Genomic DNA, 25,565 nt, shown 5'->3' with positions numbered 1-25,565 from the left:
AGGATGATCCCCTCCGGGCACTTCTCCGTGATGTAACGGTAGCCGTAGCCGATAGTGGCTTCGGTTTCGATGAAAAATAAAAAAGCTGAGGGGAAGTTGTAAACATTGGCCACACATGGGGTATAGGACGCGTCGTGGCCATGATTTAGGTCTCCTCGGATGTAGGCGATGATCCACCACATAGATGCCATGACCAGCCATGCGATCGTGTAGGTTAGGACGAAGATGAGCAGGTTCCACCGCCACTTCAGGTCTACCAAAGTGGTGAAAAGGTCAGAGAGGTACCTGCTCGTCTCCCCGCCGAGGTTTCCGTGCTGCACATTGCAGCGACCATTCTTCTCCACGAAGCGCTGGCGTTTCTTCTTGACCGGCGCTGAAAAAGTGGTGGCCTGGTTTGTGTTTACCACCTGGTAATCTTCGCCAAATTTCCTACGAAGTGCAGCCATTTGCTTGACCTGAGCTCTCCTTAAGTAAAGGGTAAATTACATTCTGTTTTGATAAATATTTTTGTTTGTTGGAGCCCCAAAAAGACTGGTTATCTGCAGTGCGTAAAATGCGCCATGGCCACTTCAGTGCGCACGGATGTAAATCCTTGAAATAAAATTACTCAAGAATATCAGTACTTTATTTGGGAAAATTTCCACCATTCCTCCCGTTAAATATGATGGACCAGTGTGGCGTCACATCAAAAGATGAAGTCGCCGAGGTGCCTGAAGTGGTGCGCTCTGCTCAGTCTGATGGTGATGCTCACCAGTGGAGCCAATGAGGAAAATACGAGGAGTCTACCATTCACCGCTTCTGGTGGACTGTAAAATATGAAAAGGGAGGGAGGGTGAGTGTGTGTGTGTGTGTGTGTGTGTGTGTGTGTGTGTGTGTGTGTGTGTGTGTGTGTGTGTGTGTGTGTGTGTGTGTGTGTGTGTGTGTGTGTGTGTGTGTGTGTGTGTGTGTGTGTGTGTGTGTGTGTGTGTGTGTGTGAGAGAGAGAGAGAGAGAGAGAGAGTGTGTGTGTGTGTGTGTGTGTGTGTGTGTGTGTGTGTGTGTGTGTGTGTGTGTGTGTGTGTGTGTGTGTGAGTGAGAGAGAGAGAGAGAGAGGGGAATACAGAGAGAGGGGGAGGTATATTAAGGTATATGAATTATTTTCTCCAAATTCATTCATTCATTGCATTCACATTCTAGTTCAATATTGAGTATTAATCGCATGGAGAGTCACATAGAGTTCCTAAATGGTGAGGTTGGAGGATGAATAGCTGTAGGTAGCCTATACTTTCAGGTTAGACCCTGCCATCTACTGGATGGAGCAGGTATGTGCATTGAGGAGGTTCGGTCTATGGAGCACATGAAATGCTGAACACAAAACTATTTCATGAGGAACGTGATCACATATTAAGCTGCAAATAAATATTTGTGTTTCTTTTAAGCAGCTTGTAGCGTAACAGATTGGTGATTATTGAATAGACAATAACATAAAAAGCCAGTCAAATTCTTCCAAATATTATTTCCCAAGGACATATTTGAAACCACTCTGTTTTATGACACCTTACATTGATTACATTAAGTAACTTTACCAAGCACTGCCATGAAGCTTTTTAAGCTTGGCCGTAAAGCCTTCTCTTCTTTCCTATAAAGCCCTCTTATTGATTTAGCCAGTGTCTGACTGCTCCATTGGAGGCTCCTCTATCTACTGATACCCTCCCAAAGGACAGCCGGACAGCTCGACCTTGGCACTCTTTTGGCCCTGTTGTAATCAGACAAAAAAAACAAGCACCAGTATTAGCCTAGCCAATACACGACAATCTCCCTATTAGTAGTAAAAAAAGAAGAAAATAAACAGAAACAGAAACTGCCATTTAAAGGATGGTACTACTGATTTTCAGCTCTGAAATGTGTCACTAAAACGTTGTCCTGCTGGGTTGACACGCTAGTACACCTCTAAACCAATAAGAGGTGAGTGACAATAATGATAATGTGATACTTTATTGATCCCTATTCACCCCCCCCCCCCCCCCCCCCCCAGCAAGGTCAGAGGTCAGGATTGGCTCAATCAGCACCGCAAAGGAATCAGTGAGTTGCTCAAGCAGACTTCAGGCATCCAGTCAACAGTCTCTTTAAGCTCGAGGCTACACACATTAGGCCAGTGGCTCTCAAAGTGGGGTCCGGGGACCCCCGGGGGTCATTGGGCAGGTTCCCCAACAAAAAGGGGAATAATGGCATAGAATTCCAACCTTAAATAACACAATGACAGAATGTATGACTATTTTGGTCATGGCTTTCATAAATTTTCTGTAATAAAACATCTAAAAGTGTGACCACCCTCCCACTCTCATGGCCCTGTCTTTCAGGAGCCTGGTGTTGGGGGCATTAGGCTGATTGGGTGCACATGGGCCTGGTGCACTCATTGGGCTTAAGAAGACCTTTAGACCATTCAGTCTCTGGGGGGCACAATGGTGCAGTGGTTAGCAATCTTGCCTCACAGCAAGAAGGTCCTGGGTCCGATTCTCGCCTGGGACGCTGGGGGAATGTCTCCCCATGCCTTCAGTGCCTTGTGACCAGGTGGGCTATCTCATCGAAAGGGCCTTTCTGTGTGGAGTTTGCTTGTTCTCCCCGTGCTCCCCTGGGGTTTCCTCCATATAACATCAATATGGACCCCCACTAAAAACATGCAAGAAGGACCCCATTGAAAATGAGATGCGACATCTCAAGAGGCGATCCTGTCAATCAATTCTCAAATTGCCGTCTGACCAGCGGCGGTTGGAAGAAGTTAGTCCCTGGGCGCTTCAATGCAGCTGCCCACCATTCCTGGCCTGAAGCATGGAGGAGGACGAGCCAGGATGGGGAAAATGCGGAAAACAAATTCCACGGCGCCTCTAATCATGTGTGTATAATGCGTACGTATGTGCATACATTGGTGCATTGTGGCAAATAAAGACAGGGTTATCCGTCCTGTACGTTTAAAACTTGATAGGGATGTTCTTGTCATAAAAGTTAAACTCTTCTACCATTTAAATGTGATTATTCCACAGTTTATGCAGTTTACTCTTACTTTCTTCACTATTATATTACTTTCCCCACTTCATTGATGACTCAGACTGTTTGGCAACAGAGCAGAGGAAACTAATGAATTGTACTATTACAATTGCCGTTACAGCCATTAACTTGGCTACTGTTAATGAAGCAGCAACTTGCTATCAGTCACTTGAACAGCAAAAAAATATGGTTTCTTCAACAGAAATCATGAATGGATGGTGTTCAAAGGACGAAGGTGTGATTACTACAGCAGCTTTACAGAGGGTGAGAAACCAGTCAGGGTTTTTCTTTTTCTTTTTTTAAAGCAGCAATAGATAATTCATTTTTAAATATTATGTCATACAATACATAAGAATTTATTTAGTCACTTGATAATCCGATGAAATCAAAGTGTTATTACTACTAAACAAATAAATTGTATGTATTACAGTAATAAAGATAGTTCATATAAATCACAGGTGCAGCGTGACATTTTGTGGCCATTTCAAATTAAAATAGCATAAGGGGACGCATAAAAAACAAATTATTCAAATTGTTTTCTAGGGGAAAAAATACATTTCCATTAATAATAGAAAATGATATGCATAGTGGTTGCAGGGGAATAGCAATGCTGCATTGAGCTCTCAGTACACAGCGCTGCTGTTTTACACTGTTGAGATGAGCTGCTGCTGCTGCTGACATTTCAATGTTTTCGGGGGGAGGGGGCATTTGAGACAAACTGAAATAACTGCAGTCACTTCGCTAGTCGCTGATTTACATAGATGACAGAGAGGTGAACTAAATCAATCCCCATCTCATCTTAATTTGAATAAATATTTTTTTAAACTTTTTTGTACATAGTTGCTAAATACGTGTTTGCATACACTGAAAGATTAAAAAGAAAATATCTTGGATTTCCCCAAATGCACTTGGCAAATTCCCCCTGCTGTCCTAGTATAGTTGCTTCACCCCCTCTGCCGATCTGGGGAGAGCCGACTAGCACACGCTTCCTCTGATACATGTGCAGTCGCCAGCCACTTCTTTTTACCTGACAGTGAGGAGTTTCACCGGTAGAACATAGTGTCGTGGGAGGATCACACTATTCCCGCCAGCTGCCCTCCCCTCACGAGCAGGCCAGAGGAGGTACTAGTGCAGCGACCAGGACACATACCCTTAATCTGGCTTCCCACCCGCAGACACGGCCAATTGTGCATGTATGGAGGCAACATTGGGGCTCGAACCTGTGAACTTCGTGTTGGTAGACAGGGGATCTACCGCTGCCCCCAGACACCCGCACTGAGAGATAATTATACACATTTCCTAATTATAATAGCTGATCTCTGGTCATTATTAATCCACAATTTATTCTACTTTTATTCTCTTTTTACAGTAAAGTATCACTTTTTGATGAATGTCAGCCTCTGGACACAGAAAAGTGGAACCAAATCTCCAAATCCATTGTGGAACTGGCCGAGCTGGTCAAGGTGTAGGGCAGGCTATGGTGCAGACACAGCTCGCACTCATACAATACCAACCAGAATACACCGTTTTGACGGAATTGTGTTGCTTGGGAACAGTTTAGAACCTAGCTTATGTCCTGTCAGTTATAGCAAACCCCTGCAACAGGAAGTAAGCTGGGGGCAATTTAGAATGTTTATATTGTCGAGTTGGAACCATCTATTCACCTTATGTAGCGCCGCCCACTTGACCCAGTTGTGTTATGACTGTTTTACCTGGTCAGTAGTACTGTACTGTCACATGAAGTGTAAACACAATAGAAATTAACTGGCTGACCCACGTGTTGGAACATAAGGTGAATAGGAGTTCACCAGTCCAAGCCCCAGTGAGCTGCCAGGCAGGCTGCCTGACTCCACCCAGTCTGCTTACCCATGGCGGTAACACTTTATAATAACGTTCAGTCATAAGTCATTTATAAGCCTTTAGTTAATGATGAACTAATCACTTACAAAACATGAATATACATTTATAGATGATTAATAAATGCTATGTTAACATATCACAAATGCGTTGTAAGTCATCTATAAACTTTTAGTAAATGAAGTGTTCCTCACCTGTTATAAATGATGTATAAATCATTTACAATTAATTTACAAAGCTTTCTGCATCCCCTAACCTAAAGTGTAAACCATTCATCACACATAAATGTGTTACATACAAGGGGGTAGCTCTGTCAAAATGGAAGCCAATGTGGAAGTGCACTTAAACCTGCATTATTTTGAATGGCCTGCAGGGGGTGACCCATTGGTCTGTGGACTTCTGTTTTTTGACACCTCATGTATGGCATTTTGGCCATTGCTATCTTGGATCTCGACACAAGTCCACGGGTTTCCCACAGAGCATGGCCTGCTATTGGTCTGTGATCGGCGAGCTGTCAATCAACATAGTCTGAAACTAGCGATTGAGACCACCATAAACACATTAGGAAAGTGTTTACTGAGGCCATACTTGAGGCTTCAAAACAGAAGTCCACAAACTAATGGGTCGCCCCCTGCAGGCAAAGAGGACACTTCCGCATTGGCTTCAATTTTGACAAACAGAGCTACCCCCTTGTATGTAACACATTTATGTGTCATGAATGCTTTAGACTTTAGATTAGGGGATGCAGAAAGCTTTGTAAATTAATTGTAAATTATTTACACATCATTTACAACAGGTGAGGAACACAAGTTTATAGATGACTTACAACACATTTGTATATGTTAACATAATAACATGTAGTAATCATCTACAAATGTATATTCATGTTTTGTAAATGGTTAGTTCATCATTAACTAAAGGCTTATAAATGTATTGTATAATTGTATTGTATGTATAAACGTTATTCTAAAGTGTTACCATTATGCCACCAAAACATCAACTATCATGTAATGTGTAATTGGCTAAATTTAATTTGATCATTAGCCCAAGCATGAGTATCAATCACATGCACCACCAACACACACGTTTCTAACCATTGATGAGGGGCTTGCGTGTAAAATTAGCTGTTCATAAAGTACTCATATGCGGCTATGATGCCATTGACAACTGAGGATTAGGTAATGGCTAGGATCGCCATCTGTTATTTGCGGAGCATCACGCTTCTCCAGTGCGGAGGAGGAGGAAGTCAAGTCGGCACAGCGAGGTCAAAGACTGAATCTTGGCTCTTAATCAGTCACACTTTTCTTGGCTTCCGTTAAGAGAGGAAGAATAAAACTGGATATTCACGTCCAAATTTGTGTATCTGTTTTGTCGTGTTGGGGTGGATGTTTTGTCGGTTTGGGGTAGATGTTTTCAGGGGAGCAGTGAGAGAGAGAGAGCAAAGAAATGCCACGCACTCTGAATTATTGATGAGGAGCTAGAATTGATAATCATCTGTGCCACGTGATACACATACGAGAGAGCATGTTAGATTGCTTTTCCTGTGTGTGCAGGTACAGACTTGTTCTTCCCTCACTCCCCTCTACTGATGGCAGATTACCAGACTAACAGTGGATTCAGTGGCATATAGTGCAGGGGTCATGACCTTCATGTCCCCTGCATGCGCAGCCGACCGCTCAGCTGATAGAAGACAATCATGGAAATTGAGTCATACATTGACATTTCCTAACCTCTGTGATACAAGCTGAGCCTCCCATAGACTTAGAAGATGACATTGAAATGCCACATTTACATGCTACCCCCCCCCCCCCCTTCTCTCTCCCTCTCTCTCTCTTAATTCAGTGCAGCTTTTCCTTTTCCTTTGGGCTACCTGGTGGATTGGTAGGCGTAATAGGCAGAGGGAAAACGGTTATCCTATAACCCAGGTTTTACGAATGAGAACGAGCGTTCTACTTCTACTGCTAAAGCTGCCTCAGAGCAGCGTGGTTAGAACCCGAATTCGAAATGAAGTAAAAGCCAAGTACTGATGATGTTGTGGGTTTGAATCCTGCTGCTCACCAACGTTGCTGCATGACATCCCCTGTATCTCTCTCTCTCCCTGTGTGTGTGTGTGTGTGTGTGTGTGTGTGTGTGAGAGAGAGAGAGCGAGAGAGAGAGATGTGCTTCTCTTCTGTGTGTATGTGCTCCAGCTTGACAGGATATTACTACAGATGTGACTTTTCTGACTGATTTCACTGACATCTAATGTACAGTTATGTAAACATCCGAGCTCTGTCCAACCTATAGGGAACGGATAATGGCTCATTATTTCCTCAGTAAGAAGATGAATTAAACATTTTTTGTAATTTGCATTGATGAGCCACAGAATCATGATTGCAATTACTCTCACCTCTGATACATTAGCCAGGGACTAATGAGCAAAGCTTTGTTCCTTTCCATATAAATTAGCCATAAAGGAGCCATTACTTGTCTTGATTAATCTGTTTGCTGGTTACCTTCAAACTGCGGCCTGATGAACTTTCTTTAAACTGAACTGAATCCATATCTGTACATCCTCACACTCTAGTCTGTGATGATCCTTAGATCTCTGCACATCTTACAGCAAGATACTGCTAATTAAGGCGAGTGCTGTCACACCGCACATGTGATGAACGCAACTCTAATAATACATATTTAAACACTCCGAGATGAGAGTGATTTGAAAGATATCGCTGTCAGCAGTGCGGGTTGTCATCAAGGATATATGGGGACATCAAAAATGCATTCCACTGACCTTTTTTGCATTACTCTGCTGTCTCCATTTCAATTATGCTCAGCTTTCTGAATTAATTGGGTCATCTCCACGCAGGCAATTAAGAGTGGGGGTGCAAGGCCAAATGAGGCGAGTCATTGATGTGCTTTTAGATATACACACATCAGCACATCTAAAGGCTTCATATCTAATACATTAATACATCCCTTATGATCATCTAAGTGGCTGGTCTGGCATTGCTAGACTCCCTCTGTCAGACTGCTCTGTTATTTTCTGGATCACTACTTGTTTTCACAGCCCGCTCTCATCACCAGACATCAGACAGAACATTGTTGCTAATTAGTGTCAAGCTATTTTTGATTTCTTTTGAGTGGAATGTGTCACAGATTTTAGATTAATATTATCTTGTGATTTTAAAAGTTATACCCTACAATACTTTCATGATAACATGACGCACATCCACTCTTTCGTAGGTGCAGGACAAAAAATAATAATCAGCAGCAAAAAAAAAGTAGAGTCCGCACACTGCGTAGAGACTTGCTCCCAGTAGATGTACAATACATACAATAAATAACAATACATACAAAAAACCTGCCAATTGTCTTTTTGTCTGTATCTTCATTCAGCATCTGTGATTCAGGGTTTTTATCTTTCCTTTGTCAATAATTGCAAACACTAAATTGTTTGTTGGAGGGGAAGAAATAACAAAAAGATTAAAATTGTCTTGTATAACAAAAACAAAACCAAGTCAGCGACAGCACTAAAGAACAGTGAATATTAATGAGTGACTGACTGTTAGTACATATGTATCAAAGCCTCTGCTCCAAAAGCCTATATATCTTGAGATGCTCTTCAGCTGCTGTAGACTGGCAGAGTTCAAGATTCAAGATTTTTTATTGTCACTCCGTAGTACAAGTATCACGTTCTTGTGCTGTAGGCTCCGTTACAACATAGTGCAAATAACAGTATAACAGTGCAAAAACAGGGCATATAGATGCAGTAAAACAAGAGAAACAACAAGCAATAACAGTAAACTTTTCCTTTTCTTTTCTAGCATAGACACCTTAAAACATAATTAAACATTCTGTTTGCACAGGTGCAAATAACATAGGCATAATTATCATATGTAATGGTAGCAGCTACTACATGATTGTTTATTTGTGTGTGTTAAGGAGTCTCGTGGCCTGCGGGAAGAAACTGTCCCTCAGGCGATTTGTTCGTGCTTTTTGGACCGTGTATCTCCTCCCTGAGGGTAACAGGGAGAACAGGCTGTTGTGGGGGTGGTATGTGTCCTTGATGATCTTCAGGGACCTCCTGAGGCACCGCTGATTGTACCGTTCCTGCAGTTGTGGTAGCTCACATCCTGTTACGTGCTGGGCCGCGTGCCTCACTCTTCTTAGCGCCCTGCGGTCCATGGTGGTACAGTTCCCGTACCAGGCGGTGAAGCAACCAGTCAGCAGGCGTTCAATGATGCCTCTGTAGAAGTCCCTGAGGATTTTTGGCCTTAGCCCAAATTTCTTCAGGGGTCTGAGTCCGTGTAGTCGCTGTTGGGCCTTTTTGAGAACAGTGGCGGTGTGGCTGGCCCATGTCAGGTCCTGGTGGATGTTGACTCCCAGGTACTTGAAGCTGTCCACCTGAGTGTTACAGTACAAGAATTTGAAGGAAGTCTTACAACTGCTATCAGGATTTTGATAAATTTTTTGTCAAAGAAGGTTCATGGGGGTTAATGGCATAGCTAGAGCAAACTCTTCCATATAGCCTCCTGTCACTCTACGTTAGGGTTGTCCAAACTTTTCTGAACGGGGCCGGATTAGATACTCGCATCATATTGGTTATTAAAAAAGAGTAAAAATCACAGACATTACAATTGATTTTGTTTACCATCTGAAAACTGATGGACATTCTAAACAGTGACATCATCAGTGATTTATGACATCACTGATGATGTCACAATGTCCAGAGATATGACATCACTGATGATGTCACAAAAACCCAGCGCCAAAGACAGTCGGTGTGGTACAGTGACAGACCTGAAGGAATGGCTGCTCAAGCAGGGCATGACGACACGTCGCTCCAAAATGCCGCCAGGGCAGGAGACCTGGACAAACTGATGACCCTGCTGCAGGAAGAGCACTTCAGAAGGCGGATCAATGAGTGGCAGTGGTGGGTTGGGAACACCCCTCTGGGGCAGGCAGCCAGACGGGGTCACGCTGACTGTGTGGCCTACCTGATCACTCAGGGAGCCCAGGTAGACCAGGTAGACCCTGATGGCATCCACACGCCTCTCTACGGGGCCATCTTCAATGGTCACCTGGACTGCGTCCGGATCCTACTGGAAGCCGGGGCCAACCCCAACAGAAGAAGGGACCCATACACAGCCACCCCGGTCTTCTATGCTGCCGTGGCGGGAAGGCTGGAGATAGTGCAGGAACTCATCAGGTTCCGTGGTGCTGTTGACATGGACAGCGATCACCCTATGAGGTCTCCTCTCTACATCAGCGCCATCCTCCACCACCTGGGCTGCTTCCGCCTGCTGCTCCAGGCTGCTGGCGTTGTGACCCGTGACATGGCTTTTCGCCTGCTAGAGGTGGTGCTGCATCATAGGTGCCAGGCGGCCTTCGTCCAGCTGCTCCTGGACCACGGCGCCGACCCGGCCTTGGTGCCCTCGCAGCAGGCACAGCTGGAGAAGAGAGCAGATCCCGAGGCTCTCAGAGTCTTTCTGGAGGCCAAGAGATGTCCTCGCAGTCTGGCCCACGTGTGTCGGATTCGGATCCGCCAAGCGCTGGGCACACATCGCCTGAACCAAGTCCACTCTCTACCACTAACACAAGTGATGAAGGACTTTGTTGTGCTCCACCAAAACTGACATGAAGGACTGTTAGTTTATTTATTTTCATTTCCTAGATTTAGTTATTCAGTGACTCTGTTTCAAACAAATTTTTACACAACTGTACTTCTAGTAAGTAAAGAATGTGTGTACTTTTCCCATCTCTGGTATTTAGCGATATATTGGAGGGATGCAGTACAGTTTATCCACCTTTTATGGGACATTCATTTTGAAGACCTAAATTCACAGTATTCACAGTAGCGTATACATACTATCACCAGGGGCGGTCTTAACCATTAGGCAAAGGCAAGGGTGAATACCTGGTTTCACAAGTGGGGGGGGGGGACACAATAAAATGTGGAGCGCCGACTCTCTAGGGAGGTCCGGGGGCATGCCCCCCCAGAAGATTTTTTTTTTACATTTTAAAGTAAAATGCATCAATTTGGTGCACTCTGAGGGGAAGATTAAGAGGCTAGCTAGATCTATGAAGAACTATACACATCACTAAATACATGCCTTTTAGACACCACCTCCTCCAACTCATCAGAGCTCTGATATGAAAGCAGGTGACATGAACAAGGCATAGAACAATACTGATGTGAAAGCCAGAGCCATATTGAAATCACGTTGGTTGTATTATTATTATCATTATTATTATTATTAGTGTGCTTTATTTTAAATTCAACCATGTTCACTGCTTACTTCCTCTCATCACCTAACCCTTTATACAGCAGCAGGGACGTGCAGAGAATGTTAGAGGGGCAGGGGCTGGCAAAAAAGTTGTAACGTTTTTAGCCAGATTTAGAGGAATATCTCATTTTAGATTAACATTTGGATGATACTTGTCACAGAAAAATAACTCCACAAACGGAATAATATTAGTACAAAAGTTAAATTTGCTGTTACAATACTGTTGTGATATCATTATTTAGTCTTAAGAAAAGCCAAACTCTGTGAGTGCTGCCTTCGGGGACGGCTTGGAAAGGGGATTTTCCATACAGAGCGCCATTAGAAATGCATTCAGGGTCTGGAGAGGTCACTTTTTACAGACGAGGAAATCCGTGGCAATCTTTTGGAGTAGCCTATAGCTTATAATTAGCAACTCAATTAACATTCTCAGCCATAATATGGTGGCTGGTCAAACAGTAGCGTATTAAGCATGATTTTTTCAGTTTACCCACGATTTTTTCAGTTTAAAAAGTGGGGGGGACAGAATCAAGGTTTTGAAAAGTGGGGGGGACAGGTCCCCCCTGTCCCCAGTGGAAAATTCGCCCCTGGGCAAAGGTAGGCGACTGGGCCCCACAGTCAGCGGGCCCACAAAAGACAGGAATACAGTAGGACTGATGTCAACTTATTTTTTTTTTATCAATTTACACCTCTTTTTGTTACAATAAAGCAGACATGGGACCAAGTCACTTTGGTCCAAGTAATTTTATCCAAGTCTCAAGCAAGTCCCAAGTCATTTTGTTTTGGGCAAGTCAAGTCAAGTCACACTCACAGGTTATGTCAAGTCTTCTTCTTCTAATGGCTTTCCGGCAGACTGGATGCCTTGTGCCACATTGCTGCCTCTCACGGTTCTAGACCTAGTTCTTTCAAGTTTCCAGTGTTTCTCACGACTCCTCAATATTGGCTGTTGTGCCTCGTCTCATGTTCCTCCACTCCTCATCCCTCCTGAGCAACGCACCTTCACCTTCATGAAGGGGTCCTCCGTTAATCGAGATTTCATCGTCTGGTTCCCGTCGTCTCTTATGTCAATTCAAGTTGAGTCCAAGTCAAGTCCCAAGTCAAGTCACTTTTTTCCCGCCCAAGATACTACAGTCTTACCTTTTTCTGATCTGTTGAATTTGTATTATAATTAAATAAATGTAATCAAACAAAAGTCAAATAACTATGTACTTAACAAAAATTACTAACATACCATAAGTGCCTTCTCCTTGAAAAATCAAAACCATCCAGTGAGAGGAGTGTGACTGACAGTCATCCAATCATGACAATGCCATAAGGAGGAGCATGAGTGAGTCATCCAACCATGACATGACAATGCCATTTCCAGCTTGAATCACAAGTAATCAAAACGGACTCAAGTCAATTTGAGTCCAAGTCACCAAGTCTCAAGTCCCCATCTCCCCATTAAATAGCGAGAGAGTTGGGATTCAGGAGGGATCCAGGGTGCAGTGTTGTACTCAAGTCACTATATCTCAAGTTGAATCTCAAGTCTGCAGTGTTCGAGTCTGAGTAACCAAAGAAGAGTCAGAGTTGAGTCCGAGGCAGTCCGCATCAGTTGAGTCTGTAGTCATAGACATGAGCGTGAATCCGCATGTAGGTGGAACACACGTGCCATGCCCTTGGACGAAATCTAATAATGTTGAGGTATAGCTATCAATAACTTATGCCAAATTGTTAGGGCCTATTACAAAAACAGGTATTTCTCAATTAACAAGTCCTCCTCTCCAACTTTATAATTTATGATTTGTTTTTCTGTTTTGCTCCATCTTCTGCTGTTGATGTGATTGCTGCGCTGTACTTGCACAAAGTCAAATTCCTTAATTGTTTGTAATCTATGGTTATTAAAATTAATCTTGAATCTTCCAAGTCCGAATGCATGAATGCTCGAGTCCAAGGCCAAGTCTGAGTCATTAGTGCTCAAGTCCAAGTCAAGTCACGAGTCCTGACAATCAGGACTCAAGTCGGACTTGAGTCCGAGTCCTGGACACGAGAACTAGGCTACAACACTGCCAGGGCAGGGGAGTATGCTTGCCTTTTCCTAGGGCCCCAGTCCACCCCTGACCAGAGGTGGACTTTAGAGTGGGATGGAATACATAATTCAGTGATTTTCAGACAACATATTTGAGTTGGTTATATTGGTGATTGTTATTGCCTCATAATCACCAACTGGAGGTGCCCATGCAGCTTTGCAACAATATAAAGTGACTTCTTGCTCCTGCCTCGGGATGAGGCATGTAGCTATTCAGCAGCACAAAATAGTGCAGTTTCATCAGTCAGTTACTTCTGGCAGGAGTAGGCTATTTGGCAGAGACAATAGCAAAGCAGTACAAATTAGAGACAGACTATATCCCCTTTTATTCTTCTTTGATTTTACCTTATCCCAAGACAGTCAAACACCAGTCGTGGGTTATGCAGGCTCCTTCCAGTCTGTCTCTTCTCAGGACCCGTCCGCCTGCAGGACCCAGAATCCCCTGCGCCGAGGCAAGATGGAAGAACACAGCAGCTGCGGGAGAACAATGTTTTGGCTCTGAAGACCGAAGCGGACAGCCGAAGGTGATCTAAACGAGCCAAGCAGCGGGTCGTGGTCATGCACTGGTAAGGCGAAATCATCAAATTCAGCTTTTGTGGAAGACTTGGCCGCTGCAATGGTTAAGAACGCGTACGGGACAGACAACAAAGCGCAGCGCAGTAACGTTACATTACCGCTAGTTAGCCTGCTAGCTGTCTCGGCTAGCCCGACGAGCATCATTGTTCGCTTGAGTTGTATGGGCCGTTTGTTATGGGTCAACATTGTCGCTCCATCACTTACAGTCGCTTCACTATCCACAAGACGAGCGACCAAGAGAAAAATAGTAGCGTTTTCACTACAGTTTGTGTAACGTTAACCAGATTTAATGACATTTTCACGTGGAAGGCAACATAACGTCCTTGATCATTTAGGCAACTCGCGTATTTTTGTTTGCTTGTGTAACGTTAACGGTGCGCAGTGCCATTTTGCACTTCTATTTAACACTAAATCACGATTCTTTAATTTGAACAAAAACGCCAAAAGGAAGTTCACATACAATGATAAGAGCACCGAGCTTCCAAAATGCTTTGAGGGGTTTTCTGTACAAGCTTTCATGGTAAGTTATTCATCAGTGCAGACATCCTGTCGTTATTGCATGGCCATATTAATAATTGCTTGATCCTGCATCACAAAGAAGGGCCCCATAAGAGTGGTTAGCCAAATGGTTAGCTAGGTAGCTAATTGCACGGCTAGCAAGCTTGATAGCTTTTGAACGGAGACGGACCATAAGGTCCACTCACTACACGGCATAATGAAAACGCGCATTTCAGAAATGATGGCATAGCTGGAGATCGAAATGGATTGGATTGAATTGGAAAAAGTTGTGTATTATGTTAGCTAGCAGGTTATGTTAACGTTAGGTTATCGTTAGCGCACCGTCGGAGCTGAAGGTATTTGGCATGTCTGATAACGTTAGCATACATTAGCCAGATTGCTCGTTCATGCAGCGGTCGAATGGACGTTTGTTATAAAACTGTTGAGAGAAAATATAATTGGGGTTCACATTAAAATACGTTTGACAAAAATACAGAGAAAAGTCGGTCAATGAATTAAAGGGACACATTACGTCATCTTTCTTAAGACATAGTTGGACACAATCCCATTTCCTCTTAAATTTTAATGAGCTGCATCTTGACCTTGCGCCTAAAGTTTCCATCTGTCTATGAAGTATATGAGACTTAGCCAACTCTTATAACAGTGTGTGCATTAAACATTAAAGTCACTTTGGTAAGGGGAGCCATTACAGAGCAGACACTTGATTTGTTTATGCTTAATAGCATTGATCAGCCCAACATTTGAGTATACACCAACAGCCTTTCAAATGCAGACTGTGTAGGCTCTCTCATTGGCAGATAAGCCCATGCAAATAGGATGACTGTGTTGAGCAGGCCCATCAAACAGATTAACACAAAGCTTCAATCCTCTCTTTCCTCATCTAATGTTGCCTCCAGCGCTGCAGTCACTCAGTGACCTTTTGGCCCTGCAAAATATATACACACTGTAATGTAAGATACTAAGATATAGTGAATGTTGTCCGGTATAGGCCCAGTGTTTTGCTTGTTTCCACGTGTCACCTTGCCAGACTGTAGCACTCTGTTGACCCGCAAACAATCATTTTTAATCTGACTAAGCATTCTGTTGTGAGATCAGAGGCTGCGAGACTGATTCTTGAAGATCAAGCTTAACTGGCTCCATAATTATTGTTTAGTGAGCTAACAATTGTGTTTATCCTCACTGCTTGATTGCTACGTATGCACAGTACTTCCTAAAAGCAGTATAGCCTACACTACAGTAGTCTTGTCTCTTTCATTGACTCCTGCTGTTATTTTCCTCTCAGGATGACACTGATTGGTACCCTATAGTTTTCCTACCTGCCCGCCCACATTCACCATGAACATCATTCAAGACAAACTAGGCAATGAATTCCTGCGCTCCAATGGGGGCATGGACTCCAACTTTGGCCCTGGCATGATCATGTTCAGCCACCTCCCCCCGGTGACCAGCTTCACCCGGCTGGCCGCCCATTCTGTCATGCAGGACCTTCCACCACAAGAGATGATCCTCAAGAAGGAGCGTGACTCGCCCGACTGCAGCGGTGGCAACCTGGGTAGCAGTCTGGTGTGTGGGGGGGTGGGGGACTATGTTCACGCAATGGGCATCAAGCAGGAGAAGCTGACGGAGCACGATTACCGTCTGCCGCTGTACCCCGGAGGCCCTGGAAAGAGCACCGAGCTGCTGGAGGTGACGGTGGGTCACCACCCGAGCCTGCTGGTGCACGACCTCAGCATGGGCAACGTAAGTACCTGTGATGGGAGGGGGGATTAATTTATTCTTGGCTATGTTTATCTGTGCACAACAATGTTACTGTTGCCAATACAATTGTGCGATTAGCCTGTTTACATGATTCCACAAAGTGACACCTCCCCTAATAACGCGGTTTACATTGATTACAATGCTGTGGTGATTGTAATTACATTATTGTCTTTTTGAGCTAGAGGCCCCTGACAGAACAACATGAGCCATGACACAAACCACCACACGATTCATTAAATGATTAAGGTGTATACTTGTTCTGACTGGTCTCTATTAATAGGACTAAAATTTGAGCACTCCACACATATATCACTGCGGATGCGAGTACAACAAAAAACATTATTCCAATAACAGACACTGAGTGTCTAGATATTCTGCTGGCCTCACTCCAATCATGGACTTAATCACATTAGTAAAATTTTCTTGTGTGTATGTAAATGTGGCCCATGTTACTAGGCCCATGTTAAGCATAGGTAATGGTAGGTATAGTGAATACGTACACAGTTAAGTCACCCCCCAACCCCCCCCCCCCCCCCCCCCCCCATGTGGGGATTTGAGGCTTGGTTCTTATCGGCTCGCCAGCCATTGGGGTGCTGACTTGTCAAACAGCCAATATTTTAGTAGCAGGATGGAGAAGGAGGAGCCTGAGAAAGGAGGGGTGCAGGGGCGGAGCTTGTGTGGAACGGGTAATGGTGGCATAAATCTACTGAAGGCTTGAGATGCAAAATATAAATCAGCCCCCCTCCCCTCCCCACTCACACACGGTGATGTCATCTAGCCTCAGTCAGCATGAATGAAAACATCTTGGCAAGGACACGGCTGTCTTGTTTGAGCTTGCACTTCATTTCAGTTGTCTTTTGTGCTCACTCAAGTACACATGCACATACCCTGGCTAACAATAGCACATGCCCCTGTCTAACAATAGCCAGGCATTGGAGGTCATCAGGCTCTTGGTGCAAGTATGTTTAAAAAAAATTGAATAAATGATTCTGTGCACTTCCTATATTTTTTTTCATGGTCTTATGCAAGGACAGCACGAGGGTGAAGACTTTATACAAACACAAGCCAGCAGCTAATTGGATTCCTCTGGCCCTGTGACAACAGAAAGAAAACCTTTCCAAATGAGCGCTTTCAGTCAGGCACACGTAATTCTGTTGAATTGAATATGCTGTGGAGCAGGATGAGGTCTATAATTAACATCAATGCTAAATGCTGGTAAAATATGCAAGTGGCTGGTAGATTTACTTCACACACCATCCCCAAAAAAGCAATGGTAATCTATTGTGTGGCTGGTAAAATTTGAACATTTACTAGCCATTTGGCCAGTGGACGAAAAAGTCAATTTTGGACCCTGCCGTGGAGAGTTACGTCAGATCAAATAAAGCCCTGCAGTCAGGAGAGTTTTTCTTTGGCGGCCCGCCTCCCAAATTGTTGCACTTATTCTCCGACTAATGGTCTTCTTGTGAGAGTGTAGCTATTTTGTGCCCTTTGGGCCAGTGCGTTTTAACTAAAAATCAGACTTGTTTTGGCTAGAGTTACTCGAGCATGTGCGCCACATTCATCCCATCAGTCTCCATATGGCGGTGAGGTGCAGCCTGCTCAAGTAATAAAGTTGTATTGAAAATGAAATCGCAATGAGGGAGGGCTGGTAAACAAAAGGAAGAAAGGGTCAGTGCTCAAGGGCAGCTGGATACCATTCTGTCCCTTGTGAAATGAATGGTCTGCACAGATTCTTTGTTACAGGATGAATTTGAATGCAGGGCAATATTTTTAGTATGGATACAGTACAGTCTGAAGTGAGGTGTGCAGTTTGTGTGTTTAGTTTATTAGTTTTATAATGGCTGCCTGTCACACATTGCAGGCAGCTTGTCCATAGAGGGAGACATGAGGAGGGCCATAAATTCAGAGCTTTGTTATTCCGCCCATTGGAAGCACATCTAGGACTATGGGTTTCACTTCAAACAGACTATCACTAGACACTGTTTGAGTGTTGTGTCTGTTGGCACAATGCACAAACGTTTGTATGTATGTTTAGTTTCAGACTGAAGGCCCGTAACCTTCAATCGAGTCATTTCCTTGTCTTGGCTTGCTCTCACGGCCTCTCCCTCTCCCTTTGTCATCCTCACAGCTGCCGAGTCGGTTAGGAAAGGAGCCCACTGGGAGAAAAGGTCGAAGGTCAAACGGTGACGGACAGGAGGGGAAGCCGAGAAAGAAACGAAGCGAGGCAAAGGTTTGTCATGTTTACCATTCTATCTTGCCATCATTTATTGATTCGTGAATTGTATCATAGATCTTGATGCACAAATCCAATATTAAAAATGTAAAAAGTCTTCACCAATTAGTTGTTTCACCGATGTGAGAACCGTTTTGCACATACACAGCATTCAGTAATCACTATGAGTGAATCGGAACATTGATGTTCTAGTCCAAACCTACGGTCAACTTGTATTGTACTTGTAATAAACATAATTTTAACCTATTAGGATGGTATGCATGAATGTGGTAGTTTGCAACATTTGCTGTCTTACTATATCATTAACTGCCATTCATGATAGATAAGATTGGATATTCTGTTCACATTTTATTCAGCAGTATTTTAATACATATCTAGGCTTATAGGAAATCTGTTGCAAGTGATCCATTGTAGTCGTGACTCGCTTCACGTTGAATGATGCATATTTAGGTACACATTTGTCATGAATACTTGTGCCTACATCATAAAACTATCCTCTGGATTTTTAAAAGACCATGCGTGACGCTAATCAAATGTAGATTCTCTCGAATATAAAAAGTGTTCCCCCTCTTGATCCTTAACAATGTATCCAGATGATATAGAAGTAGACTGACTAAATCCGACCTCTCCGTTTCTCCTTTGCTGTTCTGTAGCAATCAATGATGCTGGATGCAGATGGAGGCAGCCTGTCGCCAGGAACCAAGCCACACATCTGTGAGCACTGCAATGCATCCTTCAGAAGCTCCTATCACCTACGCAGACATGTCCTCATTCACACAGGTACTGCCATGTGTACATTTCACCCTGATGATGCTCAGCTCTTCTTTCTCATGTGCTTATTTATTCCTCTTGTCTTTTAAGTTAGTTTGCAACAACAAAAATACTTTGGTATTTGCATAAAAGGCTCAAGAAGAAACCTAAGCAGTTCCGTCGTGCCATCATCATCATCATGCGAGCTGACAGAAAATTACACTAAAGTTATTATAACAGCAATAAATGGGTAAACCCATTGCTGTTGTTAATACTGTCCTGTACTGAGAGCACCGACCTTCCTCTGTGGAGGGGCTGAAGCGCAAGAGACTCCTCTACCTTGATAAAGTTATCATAACTCTGAAACCTTTTCAAAAATCAATCAAGCCAGGACATTTCATTAGGACAGAAATGTTGCTGCATAACTGGAATAAAGCAATGGCTTGTCATGAACCACAAACGTTGACCTTTTGGTCCTCTGAGATGACCTCTGTGTACTTAAATGATGTTCTGCTGTATATAACTCAGCTCAGCCTGAGCAGAGCTTTCATTAGAGCCCAATATGAACTGAAGGCTCTACGACCATTTAGTACATTTGACATTTCATATCTGCCAACATTGGGCTGTGAAAAAGAGAGGTTTTCTGGGGTATCGGTGAATGGCTTATCCTCAATGTACCCCCCTCCCCCCCATATAACCCTACACCACAAATTAATATAGAATAAATGCAAGCCCCCCCCCCATATAACCCTACACCACAAATTAATATAGAATAAATGCAAGGATGTACAGTCAATTAATTTTTCAGCGTTAAACTCATAAATAAATACTGGTAATAATAAAATAAACATACAACATTTACAAAAGATGTGATCACAAGTGAGCATCTAAAATTTACATAGCAAAAATGATCAAGTGCACACATTGCGAGTGTCAGTGAGTATGGAATATGGTAGAAGTTCCCCTCTGTGCTTCCACGGCTTGTTTGTGTTTGGCGTCAATGTTTATCATGTTTGTTAACTTGGCTACATAGCTTGCAAAACGACATATCCCGACATAGCTTGCAAAATGCATAGCTTGCAAAACATGGCTTGCAAAACGCATGGTATTTGCTAATGTTGCTAGCGGTTAGAAACAGGAAGGTCTCGCACTGAAATTTGGCAGCGCATCTCTTCTTCTTGGGACGTGTTTGACTGTGGTGCTTTTTTTTCTCTTGTTTTTCTTACACTGCGGTCCTCCACCGAGAGCTTGAACGAGTGCAGTGATGCAGTTACGCACCGTGCGTCACTCGTCACTGCCTCTGGGTTGGGTTGCCAGGTACCACGACACATATCCTACAAATTGGGAGATTAGCGCGAGGAATTACCAATCGGGAGCACAGCGGGTGAAAGGGTTAAAAATCGGGAGACTCCTGCATAATTCATGTGTGTTGGCAGGTATGACATTTTGGAGATGAAAAGATTGGCTGCCATGTTGGATTTGAATGTCAAAAATGGGTCAGATCATCAAAACATCAATTCCAAATTTCAACCCAAAAAGTCACAGAAACCATGTAGTTTGCAGCATTGTAGGTCAAACCATTGAAAGTGTAATTTCCAACAGTCAATGGTAGCCATTTTTGATTTAGGGCTCTCAAAACTGTGGCCCACATTTTCATGAGAGGCATGGGGGCTAAATTCGTTTTTTAACCTCATAGATGACAAATAAACTGAGAAACTAACCTCTGCTCACGCAATTGCTCGAAATGACCCAACTAGTAGGCTGGCTCCCATTATAACGGCTGAAAAATTATAATGAAATCAAAAAGTAGAAAAAATAGCTGACTCAGAGCAATAAAGGACAAAAAGTGGTGACCCGTTTAAAGTTTGAATGGAGTTTGTAGCTTAAAGTATGAAGGAGTATTTAGAGTTCAAAGTGGGCATGGTTTGACCAGTCCACCCATAGACTTCCATTGTAAAAAGGTGTTTTGGTAGGACCATGTTAGATGATTTTCAAAACTTTCCCCTGATAGGATTCCCTTTTCTGTCATTTAGAACATACTGAGGAGAAAACAATCCATTGAGTTTGCTTGTGTTGCAATTAGAGAGACGTTGAACCCTATTTTTACTGGTCCACTAGTAATCATAAATCAAATTGTTGCTTTTAATACTTTGGTTGCAAATCCTTTCCCAATTTCCCCCCGGGGATCATTAAAGTCTTTCTGATTCTGATTCTGATCAATGACAGCCTGAAGTCTGGAAGCCATAGACATCAGATCGCCTGGGTGATCCTGTGTGCTCGCTTTAATCCGTTGCTTTTGCTCTTTCTTGTTATTTTCTCCCCGTCACGAACATAACAGCATGCATCATTTCACTGCAACTCTGCATCGATGTAGGTCATGTTAATTGTTACTTTAAAAAGGACCAGCAGCAGTTAAACTGTATCTTATCATATGGGGGGAGGTGTGTGTGAAAAAAAACGATCAAAATTCCACATGATCGATGGGGTTCCTTAACGATCAATTATCGATTTTCGATTATTGATGCCCATCCCTATTTCCAAGTCCAAGCAAACCTCGACGAGGTAATGGTGTTTAGTGGACACTATACAGCATATTGGAACCATATAAACCTCTGCTTGCCATATTTCAGGTGAGCGACCATTCAGATGCAGTCAGTGCAACATGAGTTTCATTCAGAAGTACCTACTCCAGCGGCATGAGAAGATTCACAGTGGTGAGTGATTAAATAACAACAACCATTCATATCGCCAAAGGGCCTGACACAATCTGTGAATCACCCAATGCTTCCAGTGAGCCTGAAGATATCTGACCTTTGACCTGTTCTTTTTCTGTATGTCAGGAGAGAAGCCATTCAGCTGTGACCAGTGTAACATGCGTTTCATTCAGAAGTACCACATGGAGAGGCACAAGAGGACACACAGTGGAGAAAAGCCGTACAGATGTGAGACCTGCCAACAGGTTAGTGAGCCTCAAATACCCCCCACATGGTTTTCATAACATGGCTTTCTAAAGGGGGGAAATTGGATTTGTTGTGTATTAAAGTCGTATTTGCATTGCATTGCACTTTTGTATACCGCGACGTAAGATTGTTCTTCATTATTTGTCTCAAAGAGAACATGTGTTTCTGCCCTGCAGTATTTTTCCAGGACAGACCGATTGCTTAAGCACAAGCGCACCTGTGGAGAAGCCATAAAGAAGGGGCTGGAGCCTGGGATGTTGGACATGGGTTGTGCAGACATGGGGCACGGCAGCTATGGAATCACTCAGGGAAATGCTGGGACTACTGTTAGAAAGAGGGGAAGGTCCAAAAACTCTGGAGAGGGAGGGGAGCGCAAGAAGAAGAAGCAGGGCACAGGAGGAGCAGCAGGGGGGTTGGGGCTCTCGCACATCCATGGACCAGTATCTGGAGGCTACAGTGTCCATGAATACTCTGTGCCCAATCAAACGGTGCCCTCCACTACTGAGCCAGGACCCAGCATGCACCAGGCCCACCATGGCCGAGCTCCAAAGATGGCATTCAAGAGGGCCAATCGTAAGGGCCTTGATAAGGTGGGACTGGGACAGGCTAAACCGGGCCCCATGGAGCAGAGTGGGGGTATGCATGGCCTTGGCCTCATGCAGGGTAATGGGGTAAAAGCAGGCCCCACCAGCAGCAACTACGACGACGCCATGCAGTTTCTCAAGAAGAGACGCTACCTTCATGCAGCAAACAATGCAACCGTATCAGGGCCCGGGGTGGCAGGAGGAACCAGCAGCGAGTATGACGTTGGCGTTGGTCACCTGTCCTCCCAGCAGTCGGTCATCCAGGGTGTGGTTTCCGGTGTGATGGACAGCGACACGCCCCTGAGTCTGCTAGACTCTCCCATGGGCGTGGACAAGCACGACAAGTCGGGGATCCCCGACGAGGTGCTGCAGAGCCTGCTCGACCACTACGCTCAGAAACCCGACGGCTCGCACCACGACGTGCACTTTGACATCGAGCAGCACGTGGAGCTGCACCCTCCCTCAGCGGACGACCTCGGCCACAACGCCGACACGGCCAGCCCGTCCGGAGACAAGACTGTCATCATGCACGAGTACTCGCGCTTCCTGCTGCAGGCCTTGGAGCGCACCAGCCACAGTGCCAGCTTCCCTCTGGGCCCTGGGCCTCCCACCTCCGGGCCGTTCACCAGCTCCCACCCGGGCAACCCGCTCTACTCCGACAAGAACATCTACACTACTTCCCCTCTGGAGTGCGGCTTCGGCCAGTCGGTAGCCTCGCCCTCACTGCCCTCCCCCGTGCCAAAGTCTCACTTTGCGATGCTGACAGGCTCCTCCCCGCAGCACCACAGCTTCCACCTGAGCAGCCTGGAGCCTTCCACACACCAGCAGCTTACCCCGTCTCAGGAGCTCACCGACCAGATGGAGAAGCACCACTGCTCCACTCCCCCTTCCTCCTACCAGATCAGCCCATCTGACCTGAGCAGCCAGAAGGACCACCCGCCGTTGAAGAACGGCACCGCGGTCTACCCTCTGGCCCCCTCGCAGGACCTGGCCTCCCTGGACTCCTCCAAGCCTTCCTACCAGATAGAGAACTTTGCCCAGGCCTTTGGCTCCCAGTTCAAGTCAGACGGCCATGGCTTGTCTTATGGCACTGACTCTAGAGGGGAGGTGGACCACAGGATACGGACGCCTGTGTCTGAATTCTCAGGGTATAGTAGTTTGTTAGCCGATGTCAATGAGCCAGTAAGTACAGGTTCCAAAACCCCAACAAGCCAAAGCTACAGATGAGGGCCTGTGAGGGTGAGAACATTTTGTTGTTGAAAGTTCTCTTTTTTGTTTCATTTTTTAGTGCTCCTATTTTATTTTATTATTATTATTGTTATTATTCTAATTATTATTATTGTTATTTTTTTAAGTGACATTTTTATTTTAATTATTATACGGACGCTGTTTATATGCCCCACTCCTCTCCCCAGGATAAGCCTGCAAGGCCTCCTACAAATGCAATTTTTTGTTTCTACTCTAGATATCAATTTTTTTTCCCAAGTATGTATTGACTCTGTTTCATTTCATATTAGTGTCATTAGGTCTGCTTGTTAATCGTTACATTGAAAGTACTTTTTCAACAAGCGTAGAGTAGCAATGGAGTTTCCCATGAGCTGACGTGTTTTAGCAATCAACTTTACAACTGTAAAATAATAATGGAAATAACCATGATGGCAGGGAATAGCCCAGAACTGAAATAGCAAAAAAGAAGTTATTGTCTGTTACAAGGTTAAAAGTATTACTCAGGAAAAAGTGGAAAAGGAGAAGCCTGTGGGGTGCAGTGAGCGCTCATTTCAGAAGTGTAAGTTTGTGACTTCAGAGAGGATTTTTCTTATGTTTTATTCCTTGGTGAATGAGTGTGACAATAACAGACTGCTGCCAGCTCACTTGAACACTGATAACACTTTCCACTTGGCTATATAGAGATTATGGTACTTTCTTGTCAATGTGAAACTCATGTTTTCTTCAATAAGGGCCATATATATATTTATAAGAATATATATTCTGTAAAATAACAGATTTAATCATTCTGGGGAACTGCCAGGTGAAGTAGAGGAAGAAAGGGGATCGGTTAGGGGATTTATGTTGTCCTCGTTATATTTTTGGAGAACAAAAGTGATGTTAGGTCTTTTCTTTGGCCAATAGAGGGTGCTGTTGGTGATGGAACAGCCTTCCCCTGCTGTCCCCTTATTCTTCCTCTGTTCTTTTTTCTTTAAAAGAATTCAATTAGCACTTTGAGCCGTTCATTACATTGAATAAACCACCCCACTGGGTCAGGACAGCTGAAACGTCAGGAATAAACCACCCCACTGGGTCAGGACAGCTGAAACGTCAGGAATGGGCTGGCTTTCGAAAGAGCTCATGTCTGGTTGTTGGGTTTGGGTCATATGCAGACGGGGGGGTTCTGGGGTTGAACATGTTTGGATGAGAGAGTATGATGGGAATACCCTTTGTTTGAATGGCATGGTTTGTACGGGGTGGAGTGGGGGGGAAGGGTTTATACGCAAAGGTGGGTGGGAATGGGCATGGGATTTTTTTAATTAACAGTCTCTTTTTCTCCTGTTTAGGGAAAGGTTAGATTGGGAGGGGGTGGGGGGGGGGGGGGTTGGTCAGTCTTTTAAGAAAAATTATTAACATTTAAATGGGATAATGTAAATGTAATTCACAGCCCCTAGTTTTAGTTTTTAATTGTTAACCAGTTTAGCTGGTTTATTATTGAATCTGATGACCAATATGTTAGTGACTGAGAATTTCTTCTGCTGTTACTGAGGCAGCCGTGCATGAGGGGAAAAGCGACTGGCTAAAATTGTGCGTACCATTTGTAACAGACAACTGGTCAGACCTTTCATGCGTGCCGACAGTACCAAGCGCATTTGTCCCGTTAGAGATTTTGGTGCCTATTCCTGGGAAATGCAGGTGCAAGACATTGTCTAAATATATAGAAAGTGTTAGGTGTAATTTCTTGCTGTCCACACAATGATTCTGT

General features: G+C 44.1%; 3 protein-coding genes across 3 annotated transcripts in view; 2 read left to right on the top strand and 1 right to left on the bottom strand.

Moving 5' to 3' along the window:
• The window catches only part of LOC310787513 (G protein-activated inward rectifier potassium channel 1-like), a gene marked incomplete at both ends in the record, with an annotated part of 18,957 nt that extends 18,511 nt beyond the window's left edge, over nucleotides 1–446 (bottom strand). The window contains one exon of the mRNA XM_083648951.1: nucleotides 1–446. This exon is cut by the window's left edge and continues 220 nt beyond it. Coding sequence (XP_083505077.1) covers nucleotides 1–446 — 446 coding nt within the window.
• Nucleotides 447–9,670: 9,224 nt separating this feature from the next.
• Nucleotides 9,671–13,742, top strand: LOC310788408 (ankyrin repeat and SOCS box protein 1-like; the record flags this gene model as incomplete). Its single annotated transcript, XM_083649966.1, has 2 exons — nucleotides 9,671–10,418; nucleotides 13,627–13,742. 2 exons carry the CDS (start codon nucleotides 9,671–9,673, stop codon nucleotides 13,740–13,742), a joined length of 864 nt encoding a protein of 287 aa, XP_083506092.1.
• Nucleotides 13,674–24,910, top strand: znf281a (zinc finger protein 281a). Its single transcript, XM_083648890.1, has 7 exons — nucleotides 13,674–13,780; nucleotides 15,592–16,049; nucleotides 18,196–18,297; nucleotides 18,954–19,080; nucleotides 21,681–21,764; nucleotides 21,891–22,009; nucleotides 22,187–24,910. The coding sequence occupies exons 2-7, from the start codon at nucleotides 15,645–15,647 to the stop codon at nucleotides 23,819–23,821; spliced, it is 2,472 nt and encodes an 823-aa protein (XP_083505016.1). The 5' UTR covers nucleotides 13,674–13,780; nucleotides 15,592–15,644; the 3' UTR covers nucleotides 23,822–24,910.
• Nucleotides 24,911–25,565: the final 655 nt, after the last annotated feature.

Source organism: Poromitra crassiceps, assembly GCF_964638095.1.
Source record: "Poromitra crassiceps genome assembly, chromosome: 13".
Classification (NCBI taxonomy): domain Eukaryota; kingdom Metazoa; phylum Chordata; class Actinopteri; order Beryciformes; family Melamphaidae; genus Poromitra; species Poromitra crassiceps.
This window is presented reverse-complemented; position numbering and strand designations above follow the sequence as displayed.

Bases quoted from the DNA above. Each gene is read 5' to 3' on its own strand.
- znf281a (XM_083648890.1), top strand. From the start codon at position 15,645: ATGAACATCATTCAAGACAAACTAGGCAATGAATTCCTGCGCTCCAAT. The intron at 16,050-18,195 runs GTAAGTACCTGT...TCATCCTCACAG, and splicing joins ACGACCTCAGCATGGGCAAC to CTGCCGAGTCGGTTAGGAAA. The intron at 18,298-18,953 runs GTTTGTCATGTT...GCTGTTCTGTAG, and splicing joins AGAAACGAAGCGAGGCAAAG to CAATCAATGATGCTGGATGC.